General features: G+C 36.5%; 1 protein-coding gene across 1 annotated transcript in view; it reads left to right on the top strand.

Annotated features, from left to right (window-relative positions):
- Nucleotides 1-19,306, top strand: part of METTL25 (methyltransferase like 25) — an 86,681-nt gene that overhangs the window by 31,770 nt on the left and 35,605 nt on the right. Inside the window, exons 6-7 of the mRNA XM_037035391.1 lie at nucleotides 1,595-1,742; nucleotides 19,181-19,275. Coding sequence (XP_036891286.1) covers nucleotides 1,595-1,742; nucleotides 19,181-19,275 — 243 coding nt within the window. The remainder of the gene's footprint in view (nucleotides 1-1,594; nucleotides 1,743-19,180; nucleotides 19,276-19,306) is intronic.

Here is a 19,306-nt window from a genome sequence, read left to right on the forward strand (position 1 = left end):
TGTGCATATATATATATATATGATGTTATATATATATAGAACATCTCCTTTTTCCAGTCATCTATTGAAGGACATGTTAGTTGTTGCCATGTCTTGGCCACTGTGAATAATGGTACAATGAACATAGGAGTGCATATATCTTTGCAAATAAATGTCTTCAAGTTCTGCCCTGGCTGGAGTAGCTCAGTGGATTGAGCATGGGCCTGTGAAGCAAAGGACTGCCGGTTCAATTCCCAGTCAGGGCACGTGCCTGGGTTGCGGGGCAGGTCCCTAGTAGAGGACACATGAGAGGCAACCACATATTGATGTTTCTCTTCCTCTCTTTCTCCTTCCCTTCCCCTCTCCCTAAAAATAAATAAATAAATAAAATAAACTTGAAAAAATGTTTTCAAGTTTTTCGGGTAGATATCTGGAAGAGAGGCTACTGGGTAATATGGTAACTCTCGTCTTAATTTTTGAAAAGCCTCCACTGTTTTTCATAGTGGTTGTACCAGTTTACATTCCCATGAACTGTGAATAAGGGCTTCTTTTTCTCCACAATTTCTCTAACACTTGTTATTACTTGTCTTGTGGACAATAGCAATTCTAACAGGTGTGGGGTGGTATGTCATTGTAATTTTGATTTGCAATTTCCAAGTATCTAGTGAAGTTAAGCATCTTTTCATATATCTGTTGTCCATTTGTGTGTTATCTTAGGAGAATTATCTGTTCGGGTCCTCAGCCCTTTTTTTAAAAATTGTGTGGACATGTTTTTATTTCTCGGAGAATTAGCCTGGAGTAGGGTTTGTAGGTCATGTAGTAAGTGTACATTTTAACTTCATGATAAAGTGTCAGTGGGAAGTGCTTGTGCCATTATTGTCCTCATTTTACAGATGAGGAAATTAAGGCACTGAGGAATTAAAACAAACTTGGTATATTGAATAAGATTCCGTGCGTATGTGCAGCTGTACCCATTCAGTATGTGTGTCCATTAAAATTAGGATTTGAAATAGTTTGTAGGAGAATGTTTACATAAAGTTGATGTTACAAAATTTGAAACAAAAATTTTTACATTGAATTTAAAATTGATATTTGATGCAAGGAATGACCTAAGTAACTTTTTTGGTGTTGGAGTAGAAATGTTAATTTGGTACCACTTACTTGTTTTTATCATGGATTTTTAAATAAGTTTTGATGGGCAATTTGTGAGGAAGTAAATTTTAAAAATTGACTAGTGAGGTGTAAGTGAGTCAAGGCATGAGTTTGTCATAATAATGATGCTACCTTTGATTCTTCCAGTCTTACTTTGGCTAATTGTTAAGCAAATATTAGTTATAAAACAGAAAACAGAAAATTCAAATGGGTGAGTAGCCAAAAACAGTAGAAAAATTAACTCAAAGGGATGTCAATTGTGAGAAATGATCACAGTCATTTTCTTTATAAAAGGAATGGTTATTCATTATGAAAATAAAAAAAAACATAGTATTTTCTAGGTAGAATTTGGTCATTTTTAAAAGCTCCTCATATTTTAATGAGCATTTACAGCCTTTACCTGAAGTGTCTTTTTAGCCCTCTTTTTAATTGCAGATACTTTTGTTTCTTCTCATTTGTAAAGGACTGCTTGGTGGCAGGCCTCCATACTTGTGGTGATCTTGCTCCAAACACTCTGCGAATATTTACTTCCAATTCTGAAATCAAGGGGGTTTGCAGTGTGGGCTGTTGCTACCACCTGTTATCTGAAGAATTTGAAAACCCACATAAAGGTACAAAGTTCACCTTATCTCAAATTTCACTTATTTCAGCATAATGTCTACTTTCTATCTCTGTCTTTTGTTGACATTATTGTCATTTAGAATTAACATTTAAAATAATATCTGATATTCTTACAATTTTAATATTATATCAGTTGAAATTTGATGCATTATCACCTTATGCATTTTATTGTAGTTTCTTTGGTCATTAAATGATTTTAGTGAATGCTGAAAACTGCAAATTTTTGAAAATTTTGTGTGGTTTATCTTTTAGAGAACTTCTGTTTAAAAATACTTGTGAGATATGCATTTATTAAAATAGCAAAACTTATTTTGTTATGAATATCGAGTTGTAAGGTTTGCTTTTAGTTTCAAAACCTTTTCCATTTTATAAGGAATATTGGTATTTCTCAAATAACACTTCCTGCTATATTTTGAAGAGTGCACATACTGTGATTTTACAAAGGTGCATACCTGTGCGATTGCGTTAAAGTGATGGCATCCAAACTGTGCTCCCTGGACTGAGGTGGTGCCTGCAGAACAAATACATGGGAGGATTTAAACCGCCCCACATGCCTTTACCCAGAGCAGCTCCTTTTATATGTTATATCTCTTAATCAGATATGGTTTCAAAACTGCTGGTTCACATTAGATGGTTATTTAGTCTATTTAATATTAGTGGTTCTTTTTTTCTATTAGTTTAATGATGTCTTTATCAACGTCTATTGTCCCTTGCTAGAGATTTTTTTTGAGCCAGGAAATTGTGTGCAGGTGAATGGTATTGTATGTTCTTTTCTCGTTTTAAAAATTCAGATGAATGAAATTTATATTTTTATAAATAGTTTTATATGAGGTAAATATTATGATTATATAATTCTACTGAAGTTTGGGTGAATCATAGGTCATTATTAGAACTGACAAAGGTTTTTATTAAAAATAGTCCATTGAATTTGATGTTTTTTTATGTCAGGGTTTTAAAAGTATTCTTTAGAAAAGATGCACGAAAGAAAAATTTTGTATGTATAGAGATATACAGAGTGAGAGAAAGAAAATTGGCAAAATGTTAATGATAGTTTAATTGGGAGATGGAGAATATATATATATTTTTGCCATTATTTATAACTGTGTTCAGAGTACAAAAATTCTCAAGATAAAAATTTGGAGAAAATAGCGAACTTAAAAATAGAAAAAAGCATTTATACTAAAGTACGTGTTTATATATTACACTATATTACAGTCTTTTTGTGAATCTGTTCTAAAAGAATGAAAACCTTTAATATGATCACAGTCTTACAGCTTTTAATACATAAAGCCTGTAGTGTTCTCCTGGACCAACAATAGCATAAGAGTCTGTGTAGGGGAGGTATGATTCTTAGTTCAAGAGCTTTCTCTTCTGTGGGTGCAATGAAATGGTTTTTCTCTTTTTTAATAATTGGCTCTATTAGCAGTAGGTGTAGACAGTTGTATGTGGTGTGTCTTTCAGTTCAGAAGTATTGTCCTTCAGTATAAGATATTTACCTTCAGCTGCCTGCTTCCTTCTTTCCTCTTTATCATCATGTTCCTAAAGATGACTTCTCCTTCCCAAAGGCCTCTTGTCTTAGACAGTACCTTCTTAAGACTCTCATCCGTGGTCCTGCTGGGTCCTTGCAGCCATTGCACTGTCATCAGGTCTCAGACTTAATGTCAGCGTTTCTACTGTGGGGCAAATACTGTCTCTTGAACAAATGACTAGGAATTTAAAAAAATCACTGTTGCTGCCTTGACAGCTGCATTTCATACTGGTAGAAGATAGTAAGGCACTGTGCTTGGCATGTTATGTACAATAAAGGGAGGTGGGGGAGGGGCTCATAGAAAGTCAGTAATTTGGGGAAGAAAAAACTGAAGCAGATGAAAAGTAAAGTTCAGTTCAGTTCAACAAACATTCATTGAATGTGCACTATGTCCCACACTGTGTGAACTATACAGGGTGAAATAAGCAGGGTGATATAAAAATGTGTGATATCTCATCTTCACCCTCAAGAAATGTAAAGATAGCCCTTAATCCCAGGAATCAGATAATCCCTGTTAGTAAGGTTGGAGCATTTTTCATTTGTAAGACATCACTTAGAATAGAAGATTCAAATAATAAAGATTTTAAAAAAGAAAGTAAAAGGTAAGTTCTCAGACCCATATTTTTGGTTTCTTGTGTATCTTTCCAGAAAAAAATACATACACACCCACTGTATTCTTATATGCTGTCTTGGGAGATCAGTAGAAGTTAACAAAGTAGGAAGGGTATTATTACAGACAGAATAAACAAAGGTGGGGGGTGATAAGTGTTCAAAGTCAAGTTTCCTTCTTTTTGCCCTCCATAGCCACTATTTCTCTTTGAGTCTTCTGGGAAAAAGTAGTTGAACAAAATTACTCCAAATTTTTACACTTGAAATGGAAGGCTCTCAGTCAACAGATTCTCAAGTATCAGTCTCGGCTCCAGCCTGGGTACAGGCAGTTCCCCTTCTCTAGGGTGGAGGTTGCCGTTGTTCACTGAGTTGACAGGACATTTTTGGTCCCAGGATTCAGATAAGAAAAGTGTTGGAAGGAGGTGTTATAGCAGTGCCTGGCAGCTACAAACACTCATTTTTCCTTCTTGTAGGCCTAGTCAGTTCATGCAAAGGCTGTCCTGTTAAAACTATCTTAACCAATGAGAATCATTGAGATTATCCAGAAAAATAATACTAGGCTTAAGTGGCAAAAGTTATTATCCAAATGTGACTTGCTTTCCTCATACATACCTGAAATGAACAGGAAGTTGGGAGGAAGACAAAGAATAAGAGGAAAGAAACAGGACTGATGATATGATGAACTAGGTGTAGATATATGAAACATGAGTACCTTCAGATATTTTGGAGGGCGAGAAAAGAGTTGGGAAACCAAAAAATACGAGAAAAACATGTAGAAAAATAGGTCATAGGAATAACAAAAGCAATCTCTGTTTATGCTGCAGTTTTGCCTTGCTTTGGTCTGCCACATTGTTTCATCTCAAAAAACAGGTAGGGAAGGTAGAAACAGGTAAGGGGAGAAAACTTACTCACTTTTCTCTTTCCCGTATCCCTGTCTCCATTTTCCTTGCCTTTACTTGGCTATCCTGAAAGAGAGGAGATAGGAACTATCCCTTGCAATTTTCTCAACAGTGTTTCTCAACTCTGGTTGCCTAGCTGAATCAAAGATACTACTTTCAGTATGTAGGACCTGCTTCTGACCTTCTCAAGTACATAATATTTTCAATATAAGAATTTTTAGGAAACTCTCTGGGTAATTCTTATGAAGAGCATGGCTAACAACAAGGCATTTATTATGGTTCCATAAGAAGACTTACAGAATTCTAGATGTTTTATAGAAAGATATTCAAGATTATTTATAGTCATTTCAACTCCTCCCATGCAGAGACTTAGGTGGACTCTACTTATATACTAGTTTGTGGATCTAAGCCAAGGTCTGAACCCAAAAGGACCTAGGTGGGTGTACTCAAAGTCCAGGGCTAGAATAAACAACCCCACCCCCCCAAAAGTCTTTGAAGTATAGAGCTCAGAGTGAAAACCTGGGGAAACCAAACATTGAGGGCTGGAAACCAGGTTGTAAATGCACAGTGAAATTAAGAGATAGAAATTAGACAAATCAAGGAGGAAGAAAATCTAGAACAGCAAGTGATACCCAAGATAAGTAAGAGTATCACTAGCATTTTGCTAGCTTCACTGTACTGATGAGCAGAAGTGTGTATATAGGGGGATGGTGGCCGAGTTTTTCTGTAGTGTTTACCCTGACCATTTGGATGGATGATGGATGGACTATGGATGCGGCCTAGTTTTGTATATACAACACATGGGGGTGGACAAAAGTAGGTTTACAGTTGTTCATATGGAAAACAATACAATAATAACACAAGAATAAATCTTCACATACAAACAACTATAAACGTACTATTGCCCATCCCCATATACTATACATCCCTTACTAAAATAGAAATCACCACTACTCACTTTTATCATTACACTTAACTAACTTACGAGGCAGGTGTTTGCATGCACAGGGGTAACACATTTCCTGCCATGTACTCAGTACTAGGTGCCACGGAGTTATATCTCGGAATGATCACGTATGTCATGTGTCTGTCTCTTCACATCTTACACACCTGCCCCTCACCCTCACTTTGTTTGCACATCTATTTTTGAGTTTGATTTGGAACAGTGTTGCCCTTTGGGATGTAAATTTGAGTTGCTAATAATCCAAAATAATATGCTAGAAAAGTCTGGTATGTACACTGCAACGTTTTATGATCATACGGACTGTGTAAACGTTATGCGTTTACAGGAATATGTTTACTCAGCACACTGTGGTAGACCATAGAGATGGTCTTTCATGAACATCAATTTTCAAAAGCACCTCAAAGCTCTCTGAGCCACTGTGAATACCAAAGTTATACCATATGTTTTAAAACTACTTTTAAATATTTATATATGAGCCAGTAGTTCCTAGGAGAACACAAAATACCAAAAACAGTTTTACTGCAGTGCTTTATAGAAAAAATTTTTTTCCAAGCTTGACATGTTTTATTATTTTGCCCTAATATTGATTATCATTATAATTAACTTTTCAATATTTTTATTATTTCTTCCCGTAAAAGTTGGAGAGAGAATTTTTTTGTTGGTTTTTCCCAGAAAGGTAGAAACATGCTATAGGAAACACGACTGGTTACCTATTGAGGTCTACGCATCACTTCTAAGTGACTGAACTATAATTTTGTTTAAGCACCACTTATTGGGAAACTGGAGTCCCCCTGTAACCTCAGATGTAGGTGAATCAGAATCTAAATTAATTATGGTAATTTCATTTACATAGTTAATGGGTATGAGACACAATTCTTAACAATGAGACGTAAGGAGCATGTCTCCTAGGTGATTTCCTGGAATTTCTGTTTTGTTTTGTTGTTCTTAAAACTGAACAGAAGACAAGAATGTCACTTTTTTCTCTGCCTCTGCTCTTAGTCCTCTGTGTGTGTGTGTTCAGTCTCCTGTGTGTTCCGTCAGAAATTGGTGTCAGTGCTCTGAGTCCTTTAGGTCCAGTCTGAGGGATGAAAGGTGATTCTACTTTTCCTTTAAGTTTATCTGATCATTTCAGAGGCTTAGGAGTGCAAGAGAAGTAGGGGAAAGCGGGGCCCTGTAGAGTCCCATCAGATGGTACCACAGAGCTTCTTCCTTGACCTGAATAGGAGCCCCTTCTGGGAGCAACCCTTGTCATGAAAGAGATTGTGCTTGGTCTTACCCTACCTCTTCTCAGCCCAGTGCCAGGGAGTTTTCTTGTATTACTAGTGCCCTCCAAAATGCTGCAGATAATCAGAGTCGATGTGAATGGTGTAATCCTTGAAAGCCTTTAGCCTGTCTTCATGTTCATTGTTCATTCCAGCTTAATGTGTTACTGGGCATTAAGGCAATTCTCCCAAAGACCCCTCCGTTTACTTTTTTTTTTTTTTTAATGAGGGAAGCCCTGCCATGGTGCATGGCATGCACCGTGCCATCTTTTAATGGCACCTTTCAGTCTGGTCCTGCCAAAAATGTACCAAGCAAATCTGTCGAGAGCACATGTGTGTCCTACTGTAGATTGTACCTCAATTTCTGTCACCAGTGGGAATGTTGAGGGGAGGCTAGATACTTCTGTAGCCGTGTTTGTTGTCTTCGAGGGTCAGGAGTTGGTTTCATGGCTTTAAATTTAGAGGCACTTCACCTGGAAAGGTGTTTGAAGGTTGATATGTTGAGCATATTATTTGAAAATATAAGATACTATTTAAAAATAAGCTTTTCTTGTATTTTGAAATCTTTCAGACATGTGGTATGTTGTATTAAAAAGCCTTAAGGCAACATTAGGTAGTTAATATTATCATTAACTCATATATTGTATCATATAGAAAGATATGAGTTATTTCTTAGTTAATAGGAGTTAACTAAGAAATGCTGTTTGTATCATTGCAACAGTGCAATTGCTGCTTTTTAGTAAACACTTGACAGTATTTCCTATATCATATATATTTCATTAAATCTTTCTGTCCTCTATGGGCTTATAATGCCAGAAGTTTGGAGGATATGGAGGAATAAAGCATGATATCGCTTTTCAAAAAAGCATGTATTTGACTTCCATTTTCAACACTTTGGGAGATGTGATTTTTTTCCCCCTGAGGAACCCTCCTCCTACAGTTCAGCTAGATCCTGGCTGAATTAGAACATGTATTTTTTAAGCATTGGTGAGTCCACAAATTAAAGGGAGAGGGAGATTCTCTCTGGATCAAGAAAAATCAAAGCCGAAGAGTTAAAAGGGGAAGAGGGGAGATGAGGAGTTGAAACCAGAGCACAGAACTGCGAGCCATAAGGCTGCAGACAATCCCACTGGAATTTGGGGACTAACAGTGGGCGTTTGCATGGTGAGGGAGCTGTGAAAAGTCTGTGCTAAGTCCCGTTCCTGAGTGAGTTAAAGCAGCCTTCATTCAGCTCCATGTGGAAGCAAACTCAAATCCTGCGGGGGATACTCCCAAATTCAGGCCCTTGGAATTTTTGCAGATTAAAATCTAACAAATGTATAAGGTCAAAACTAAATATAAAAGGTCAGACAAAAGTAAGTTTAAAGTTGTTCATATGGTACTACAATAATTAATAAATAACATGAGAATAAATTGTTACATGTACTCACAACTGTAAACCAACTTTTCCCCACCCTGCATGTATGTACTGTGTGTACTATATGTACTGTAATATATATACAGGCGTATGTGTATATCTTATGTATGTATACATCATGTCTGATTTCACTTCAACAAAAACACCTAATATCAATAACTTTTCTTTCTTAAAAGCATTGAAATAGTGGAAAGATTCATGGTACTTATTAAAACAATACATAAAAGAATGCAGGAGCCCACAAAGGTGATGGAAACCCTGAAGCTACGAGGGGCATTTGTGCACCATGCCAAATATGAGCCGTGTTTTTATAGCTCTCCAAGGGGTAGGATACGGATGATAAAACCTGTACTTAGGCACACAGAAGGGGTCTGATAGGACTCATAGGACATAATCTCATAAGTTGAGACCACAAAGGTTAAGACTGAGTTAGGATAGCAGTAGTAGAAATAGGGTAAATTAGAAGCATTGCAGAAACTCTTAATATTTCTTAGAGGAGTGGAAGATAAAGGAGAAGGAATTACCAAGAATTATCAGTTTTTTGTTTGGGGGTTTTTATTTGGTAGGGGGGCACTGAATAGGTGACTGTGCAACAGACATGAAAGGAAACACTAAGGAAGGGCCAAGTGTCCAGGCAAAGTGCCAACATGTTTAATATTTTTAATTGCTTTATGTATGGGCAATCATATTTGGGGTAAGTTTTATAGATACAGATTTCTAAATGCATGGAGATGGAATTATTGTAGCCTAACCATGTAGGATTTATTTTCTCTCTTTTCCAGAAAAATCTATAAGGTACATTAGTAGCTGACACTGGTTCATAAGGTTTCAGAGTGTGATGGCCAAGGTCTTTGCAGTTTTTTGGCCCTTTCATTTGTGGTTACATAATAACTGTTACTGTTCCAGCCACTGCAATCTAAATGTAAAGAAATATGAAGATGGAAGAGCTGCTCTCATCTGAGACAGTGTCCTTTAAAGAGAACATTATAGCTTCTAATGAAACTAAGTTCTGTGAGGGACAAAGGAGAAACTGAATATTGGTTGGCAGTTAGTATTCTCTGACTGTGTGCATATGTGTGTGTGTGATATTAATATATGAATAAGGCACTGGAAAGGGGGGTGTGAAGAATGTAACAGCATATATATGTAACAGAAAGTAATTGTGTCTATTGTCTGCTTCTTTTCTTTTAATAATATAACTCCCCTTAGTTTTAGCAGATCAAATATCACTTACCACACACAGCTGGATTACCTATCACCTATGTAAGTCAAAATAATGTATGCAGCTTATTTAAAAGGAAGCTGCTTGCTCCCCATTTTTCACCTTTCCTTTTCACTGAGAAATAGCAGTAACCTTGGCACCAAAGTTGGTAGTCAACTCTTAAGGTTGGCATAACAGCCCTACCCTCCTGGGTCTGGATAACATGCTCCATGCTGTCTGCCTTCCTCTGGACAAGAGGGAAGTAAACTTCTGTCTGATTTATGGACCGATGTTCTGAGATCCTTTGTGACATCCTGTCTAGTACAGGTGGATCTGAGGTCTTGTCCTGAATGCTTCTCCTTTCTGTGAAACTTTTACTTTAGAACTGTAACTGTATTTATGCACAATGAATATATTATACAACAGGCCTACGATAATAGCAACAACCATCAATAACAAATTATATATGACTTATAAATTCTATATGAATATGTATGATTTATAAATTATATGACTGTATATGATTTATAAGTTATATATGAATATATGTGATTTGTAAGTGATTTCTTAGAGATAAGGAAAAAAGAAAGCATGATAAGTGGTAAAAGAGCCATTTCAACTAGAAGGTAAAGTTTATTTCCTGTTACAGGGGTGTCAAAGTCATTTTCGCCAGGTGCCACATCAGCCTCTCAGTCACGTTCAAAGGGCTGAATGTAATTTTTAGGACTGTATAAATGTGACTGCTCCCTAACTAGGGGCAAGGAGCTCAGTGCTGCCACCATGTAGAAACAAGGTGTTGGCCAGATAAGACAAGGTGCAGGGCAGGAATCGGCCTGTGGGCCTTGTGTTTGGCACCTGTGTGTTAGGAGATCAAGAAAAGCTTTAATGAAGGGTAGTAGCTTTCAAATTGAGCTTTGTGGGATAGGATTTAGATAGGCAAAAATGTGGAGAGGAGCATTTTAAGTATAAGGAACATGGTGAATTAAGTAGTAGCAGGTCACTCAAAGATGGATGACTATTCTAGTTAGGTAGTAACCTAATTCATTTGAGGTACAGAAACGCAGCCTAAGATGGAAAATGAGGGCAGGAGTCAATCCATACAGCCCTCATATGAAAAGTACATGGGAATGAGAACTTTGGGGCAGAACAGTAACATAACCAAGAAAACAGATGTGTCAGAACCTGTGATTCTCAATCATGAGAGTCACGGGGACTCTAACAGTGGAACAGTGGAGAAAGGAAAGTGAACCAGAAATCTTGGGGCCAAGGCAAGGAGAACTAACCTAACAGAAGTGTCTGCTCCAAAGAAGGTAGCCAGTTACTTACATTGGTCTTGAAAAGGTAAACTCTGGTCAGATACGAGCTGGCATCTACTTTCAAAGGGTCGTAGTGGAAATGTTGAGCACATGCAAAAGCAGTTTCTGGTCAGGCACAAGCTACCTGTGTCAGTTAATAAATGTTAATCTTGTAATGAACACTTACTATGAATGAAGCACTATTCCAAACATGTTACCTGAATTAACTCCTTTATTTCTCATCAATACCCCTGTAAAGTAGTAAAGTTTTTAATTTGTCCATGTTCACATGAGGAAACTGAATCACAGAGAGACTGAGTAACCTGCCGAGGATCACAGTTAGTAAGTGAAGGAATCAGCATTTCAGCCCAGCCAGTTTGCCTGTAGAGTCCCACTCTTAACATTCAGCTTCCTGTGGAGAGTCTGTTAAATTTTAAAATATCAGAGCTACAAGCCAGTGTGTTAGCGTTTTGGAACGGGTTCTAGTCTCATCAGAGGACTGGAATCTAAACCAAAACCTGAGACGAAAGCAAAGCAGACTGTGAATAGCAGAGTCTGTACCACAGGGATACACAAGCGCTAGCTTTTCCTGGATTAGAGTAGAGGCCAAACACGGAACAGAAGACTAATGGCAGCCCTCACCTGTTTTTAAGAATAGTGCTCCTTAAATATGAACATCTTAATTAGTTTGAGTTTAGAAACTGGGTAGGGACCTTGCCTTTGGCAGAGACTGAGACAGCCTTGGGACTGGTAAACTGATCCTCACTAACACTGGGTTAAGACAATTTTCTCTGCTCCCTCTCCTCACTTTTGTGCCCTGTAACTTGTTTAAAGTTGAAAGAAGTGACCTGGCACTGTCTTCTTTCTCTGGAATATGTTAAGGGTGAAGTGTCTGTCCGAGTGTCCCAGTGCATATGGAAGTACTCATCTTTTGTCTTTGGGGCAGCCCTATCCTTAAAGGCCTCTACTTTGTGTTAAGGTGCAACAAATATGTGTACTCATTATAAGAAATGTAGCATTCCCCACATTCTGTAAACTAACTTTTTATGTAGGTATCAGCTCTTTTGTTCCCTGGGATTAAGAATTTATTAAACTGGCATGATTTTAATAGCTGTATCCTGCTTTAGTATCTTCCTTTTTCACTTTTATGATATGTACCGTATAATTAACTTCTTATTTTTTGTATTGATTTTCTATTTGTGTGGGCCACACAGACCTTGAGGGAAATGAGATTGTGAGAGTTTCAGGCTAAATTCTGCCTATGATGTAGGAGGCATTTCTGAAGAGCCACATCTTGGGAAGAAAAAATAGTGGTTAGCCATACCTTGCATGTAAACCAGAATCTGAATTTTAATATGTTTGACTGTAAGTAATAGGAAGTTCATCTAACAGTGGCATAAGCAGTGAAGCCATTAATTTCCTCATGTAACCAATAGTTAGAAGGTAGCCGTTCTAGGGTTGGTTCATCGGCACACTGGGTTCACATCCAGATGTCGCTCTCAGGGCTGTGAGGTGGCTGCTGCAGTCATCAGCATCCTGTCTTCCTGAGAAGTGGGAGTGTGTGAGAGGCTTCCTCCTCATTCATTCTCTTGTCAAGGAGAAAAAAAATATGTCTAGCAATTTCTTAGCAGAATTGTTTCAAGCCTCATTGTCCAGATATGGTTCACTATATGTCTTCTAGCTGCAAGGGAGCCTGGAAAAGTGAGTATTTGACTTTTTTAGCCTCTGTGGTGAGACAGGCAATATAGACAGGTGTTAAGAATGACCGACTGACTGTTGAATAGTTTACTAATAACATTCATTTTCTTCTTTTCACTGGTCCATCCTCTTTCTCCTTTCTTCTGTGTCTTCTGTCTCTTATGTCCTGAATTTGGAGGTTGAGAAAAGTAATGTAAGAACACTCTGGAAAAGGAGAGAGGCAATGATTTCTTCATATGTTTGTGTTTCTGTTTTGTTTTATTTTTGCTTTGGCACCACACTATTTAATCAAGACCAATTTAGTATTTATCTCTTGCAATAGACTTTGAGCAACTTTGCTCCAACTTTTGACATTTTTTGGAGGCCATTATTCACTGTATTATGTGATATGTAGCAAGTGCCCAATAAAGGAGTAGCAAAATAAAATTATAAATTATGAAAAAACTGATTCAACACTGGTGAAAACTAAAGAAAAAACAGAGGTATGTGATGGGACATCTTGAGATGAAATAATTATGTTGACATAAGTAGTTGGGGAATTCTTAGGGTACTTGGTTGGCTGTGCTCTTCTTAGCAAAGATAAGAAACAGAAGGTTGTAGAAGAAGATTTACAGGCCAGAGACTACTGGAGCAAACCGATGAATTCACACTATTCTAGTGAGACAGAGGTCTTATTTAATTTTAAATTTACACACACTCAGATTTCTTTTTGATCATAAATTATAATTCCTCTCATTGGTATTCCTTGAGAAGAAACCAAAAGTTTCCAAATATTCACCTGTTAACTGTGACAATTTTTTCTTCCAAGCAGGTAATTTTTAACCACAAAACATATAATAACAACCACAAGGTTATAAAATATGTTTCTATAAGAAAATTGTATTTGTTCTTTTGAATATAATGGTAGTTTAACATTTTTTAAACTCAGATCTACATTATGAAAAACATTTCACATCACTACCTATTGTGTATATTGATAAACAGATAAATAAAACTGGTACTGAAATTTTACAAAAAGTACATAATTTTTTGTTGTTAATATTTGTTCTTTGAAAGGTACTGGCTCTTAAAACATACAATGTTTATTGATGTTTTTATTTTTTTCTATTAAATTTTATAAAATATTGTTCACAATCCACTGAATTGATTTTGTGACCCATTCATGGGTTATAGCAAGTGGTGTGATGGTTAATGGTTAATGGTTGGCTTGGCCCCAGAATAAAAGTCCTAATCAGCACTTCCTGCGTTCCATGATGTAAATACACCTCGTTTGGCCAGTTTCAAGCTACCAACCTGATGTCACTGAACACTGAGCTGAGAAAAGATGACATAGTCAGCTTTCTGTGGGTCCCGTGTAAGCCAGCTTTGTCTCACCACTGGCTATAACTAACCCATAGTTTAAACTAAATTTATGTTTGTTATAAGTGAATATGCTCACTTAAGCTGTAAATCACCTTACCTGTTAAATGTCCCAGACAGTGTCTAGTATGTAGCAGATGCTGAATACATTTTTGTTAAAAGAATGAGTTGCCTTATTTTGACAAATACAAAAGAATGTTTATGTCTCTCTAAATTAGTTTCTTTTTCAGTCAAGTTTTACACATAAGAACTTCAATTTCTCAACAGACTATCACCAGGATTTTTTAGATTCATAAACTTCAGAGTTAGAAAAGGGAATATTTTCTTCAGTTATATATATTATAATATCTAGTACATCACCTGTTTTATTACTTGAATTTTTCCTAAGAATTGTCACATACAATCTGAGCAAGTAAAAAATTAACAATAAATTGTGTCATTGTATTTCAAGATAATTCTTTGAATAAAAGAAACCATTAAAACCAAACACATTGTAAATGATTGATTATATTTGAAATTCTTTTCAGTGAACTTGCTTTTAGTTTTTACATAAATCATGTATATTTGATCCAGAATCTGGATATCGGGGCCTAGAAACTCCTTAGCAGCTCCTACTAGTTTGAAACCAACCTGAAATTGAAATGAAGACTCTAAAATTATGAGAACAGAATAGTTGACTTAGTAACAACAGCTTTTGGCATTGAGACTATCAACAAACATTTATTCAACATAGAATGTGCTGAAATTTGAGAGACACTGAAGAAATTGTGTACCCACCAATTGCTCACTTTGCTAGATACCAGGGATTTCTGGATAAAATGATATAAAGAGAATTGTAACCCAATAGGAAGAGAGATAACAAAAGACAGTTGTAATACAGTGTGGTAAGGGCCGTGTGAAACTTATGTGTAAGTTCCTTTGGAAGTGTAGAGATAGTGACATGTAAATGCCCAGGAGAGTCTACGAACACAGACAGAAGAGATACTTTAACCCAGGTTTGACTTCTGTCTCTGCAGTACTGTAGCCGTGGCTGAATCGGTTAATTTTTGTCATTTTTGTAGGTCATCTGTCAATTAGTAAAAAGAAAGGGGTTAAATTAGATTATCTTGGAGGTGTCTTATGATTAATACGATTCTGTGACTTGAATGTAGCTTCTGAAACATGCCTTTTATTTCAGATGAACATCACCTTTGTTTATCATGACATTTAGGTTTAGGTTTAGTGTCTTTTTTCTTTATTATATTGAGTTTGCATAAACAAATACTCTGCTTTCCTGTTGTGATTCTGCATTTAAATGGTAAAGTTTTTGAAAATCATTCTTTTAAATGTATGCCAATATAATAATGGCTGTAAATGTTGTTTTTCCGAAAGTTTTGTAGGCTTAGCTTTTAAAAAGCAAAATTATATAGTAATAACTTATAGTAAATGCATATTTAAGTTGTTATTTACTTAACTATCAATATTAACACTTCATGAGTTGGTTTGGTAACTCAATCAGATATTCTCAGGAGTTATCCTACTTTGACTACTTTATCCTACTAATTGTGATTTTAGAGTGGACGAATAGACTCTCCGGTTAGCATTGTAGATTCAGCTGTTTGTGCGCTTTTGACACAATACCACGTTACTTCTCCCTGTTCAGCTGGGCATATGTCTCAGAACACTTCTTGCCAATTAGTGTGGGAGGACTACAGATTCCTAGATGTCCTGGCAGTCTGCACAGTTACCTCACACAGGCAGCTGTGTCTGATCTCCAGTCAGTTGTATGTTTTCTAGAGTGTTGGCACAGATTTTACTTACATCATAGAGCATCTTCCTGCTGCCTAGAAGTAATTAGAAATAGAGTTTTAAATACATTTTCTCCTTGCTTTAATTTGCGCCTCATTATTTTTCATGACTAATATAAAGTGGTTTTTGAAGCCCATACAGGTTGCATATATTCAGTGTTCAAAAAGTTCTCTTTGTGCTTATAAATAAAGGAAGTCAAGAAAGTAATTGAATCTAAAATAGAAAGTTTAATATATCCACTTGAAAAGTAGTAGAAAGAGTTTATGCATCAAATATAAATTAGTATAAAATCAAAGCTGATAGAAATTATTACCAGAAAGTTGACTATCAAATGAATAAAAAATAGGCTTTTAAAAAAATTAAGTTTACTAGACAAAGGAAGTAATAGACACCATTCTTGTCCTTAAGAAAAAATAAAAATAAATAAAAATTTAAAGTTAATTTACTGATTTTTAATTTTCTTATTTTTTAAAAATATTTTATTTATTTATCTTTAGAGGGGAAGGGAAGGAGAGAAGTATCAATGTATGGTTGCCTCTCATGAGTCCCCCGCTGGGAACTGGCCTGCAACCCAGGCATGTGCCCTCACTGGGAATCGAACTGCGATACTCTGGTTCGCCCGCCCGCACTCAATCCACTGAGCTACACCAGCCAGGGCACAAGTTTGTTTTTTAAGTGTTTGGTTGGGATATTACAAGTTGGGAAATTGCTAGCTAATTATCATCTCAAATTGTCAGATACTCTGGTTTTATGTCTTTAGAGATTAACTATATCCTGTTGAAAGTTTAGTTTGTTTCTTTGGGTTTTTTTTTCTTCTTTCTTTAAATCTTCTCCTAATCACATGGCTTGCTTCCTCATTTTAAGTGGCTGCTCAGATATCTCATCCTACCAGAAGACTTCTGTAGTAGTTAGGACAGAACTATTTAACTAGTGGACCACGGATGTTTTCTGGGTGTCCCTGAGATACTACCTGCATCCCCTGGGTTTTACCTCAACACTAGCGTCATATTATGTTTATGCCAGGCTGACATACAAATTTGTACATATTCTGAGTGTCGAACTATAAAAACTTTGGGAAGCATTGTATTAAGATAAAGATTTAAATGTGAAATGGTTCAGATTCAAAGTAACAGTGAGAGAGGAGTATTTCTCTTTCAATCCAGAGGTAGGGATTAGAGCTGGTACGGGAGCTCTGTACCCGAAGGTCTTCCAGGAACCCAGAAACCTTCTATTTTGTTGCTGCACCCTGTGCTGCTGCTGTTTACATGGTCCTAGTTGGCTTGCCACCATGACAGAGGAAAGATGAAGGAAGGGGTGGCAAAGTGTGCTGGAAAGATCGCGTCCCCCTTCCCTCTGAGCATATGACAGAATTTGCACACGTCATTTCTGCCCACATTCAGTTTGGCAGAACTTAGTGTTGCAGCTGTCCTAGTGGCTGCTTGAGAGTCTGAGAACAGCCATCTTTAATCTGAACCAGGAAATACCTCGCCAAAGATTCAGCTGTGTTATTACAAGGAACAAGGAGAGGGTGGATGGAGAGGAGGGAGAACTCTGTTTTGTTGGTTAGCACTATTCCTAAACATTCTGAATAAATAGCACAACCCATCTCTCTAAATGTTTACAGTAAGATCTAGGTGTTTCTCTTTAGTTGTAAGAAGAAAATTAAATTGTTTATAGTAGACCTTTCATTTAGAAGTAATCATGTCTCAGTTAAACCATAAAGCCTTGAGNTGCCACCATGACAGAGGAAAGATGAAGGAAGGGGCGGCAAAGTGTGCTGGAAAGATCGCGTCCCCCTTCCCTCTGAGCATATGACAGAATTTGCACACGTCATTTCTGCCCACATTCAGTTTGGCAGAATTTAGTGTTGCAGCTGTCCTAGTGGCTGCTTGAGAGTCTGAGAACAGCCATCTTTAATCTAACCAGGAAATACCTCGCCAAAGATTCAGCTGTGTTATTACAAGGAACAAGGAGAGGGTGGATGGAGAGGAGGGAGAACTGTTTTGTTGGTTAGCACTATTCCTAAACATTCTGAATAAATAGCACAACCCATCTCTCTAAATGTTTACAGTAAGATCTAGGTGTTTCTCTTTAGTTGTAAGAAGAAAATTAAATTGTTTATAGTAGACCTTTCATTTAGAAGTAATCATGTCTCAGTTAAACCATAAAGCCTTGAGTAAAACTCAAGCCATTGTTTGAAGTCACCTTGGAAATAGAAGTGGTTCAGAGTCCCCAGGACCTGGATAAGCCTCAAGAGCTTCATGACTCTGGGACAGCTCTAAGTAAGGTTGTTTATATACTCGATGATTAAGAGCATGTCCTCTGAAGTTAGACTGCCTGGATTTAAACTCAAGCTGTGCCATATGCTAGATTTTCAGCTTAGGCAAGCAATTTACTTAATCTCCCTGGGCTGTTTCCCTGTCTGAAACACAGAATAATGATACACCTACTTCACTGAGTTCTGTGGGGACTAGGTAACACATTTAGAGCACTTAGAATAGTGTTAACAATGTTAAATGCTGTGTAAATAGCAGCATTGCTATTATTAATTTTCCTGGGAGAAGGTTGAGATCTTCCATCTGATTATTAGTAGGATCTATTATAAATCCTTAATACCTGAAAGAGACCATTTTCATAAGCTTATGATCTCCATAAAATTTAAAGTTTCTGTATTTTAATAGAAATTTTATAGCACCTGATCTTACAGCACAAAAGTTTACTTAGTGGAATTTACCTCACTATTTCCTTTTAGAGGTTTTTTTTTGTTTATTTTCAAGTTTTTAGTTCTATTTTACTTTTTAACCTAATAAAAAACTGTATTTGTCACATTTTCTTTTAATTGTCACAGTTTGATAAAATTTAAGCCCCTCTTTTCCATGCAAGCTTTAATTCAAAATACAAATTAGTTTGTTTGCCTTTTCAAAAACTCTAATTAATAGTTATATGGAAGGAGTTTAAACCTCAGCAGGTTATATATGTAACTCTATACGTTCAGTTGGGCAGTGTGATTAGGCACTGAATGTTGATTTTTGTTGTTATTTGAACCATAAAAGTCAGGTCGGTAATAAATATCCAGAATCTCATTATTTACCTGCTATACACTGAATGTGAAAAATGTTTCTATTTTAAATTACATTTGTTAAATCTTAGAGAAATAATTTTTATGAATTGATTGGTTTCAAATTGTTGGAGTTTAAACACAAACAGCTGTTGTTGAGAAAATACTATTTCTATAACATTAATATGCTTCCAATTAACGAGAGAATGAACTGTTAAACATTACCACTTCCTCATTGAGCTACTGTTTGGTTCTCACAGTGACTGATTTGCTTTCTCAATAGATTATTTACTGTAACTGGAAGAGTAAGAATTTTATTTAAATAATTTATATATTTTTCCCATCTGCAGAATGTACCCAAGAAAAGTGGGGATTTCCAATGTGCCACTATTTAAAGGAAGAGAAGTGGTGTTGTGGTCGTAATGCCAGAATGTCAGCATGTTTGGTATGACTGTATTTTTTTCTGGACTAAGAAA

This window comes from Sturnira hondurensis, unplaced genomic scaffold (assembly GCF_014824575.4).
Source record: "Sturnira hondurensis isolate 20B ecotype Veracruz unplaced genomic scaffold, ASM1482457v3 Scaffold0022305, whole genome shotgun sequence".
In the NCBI taxonomy this organism is placed as follows: domain Eukaryota; kingdom Metazoa; phylum Chordata; class Mammalia; order Chiroptera; family Phyllostomidae; genus Sturnira; species Sturnira hondurensis.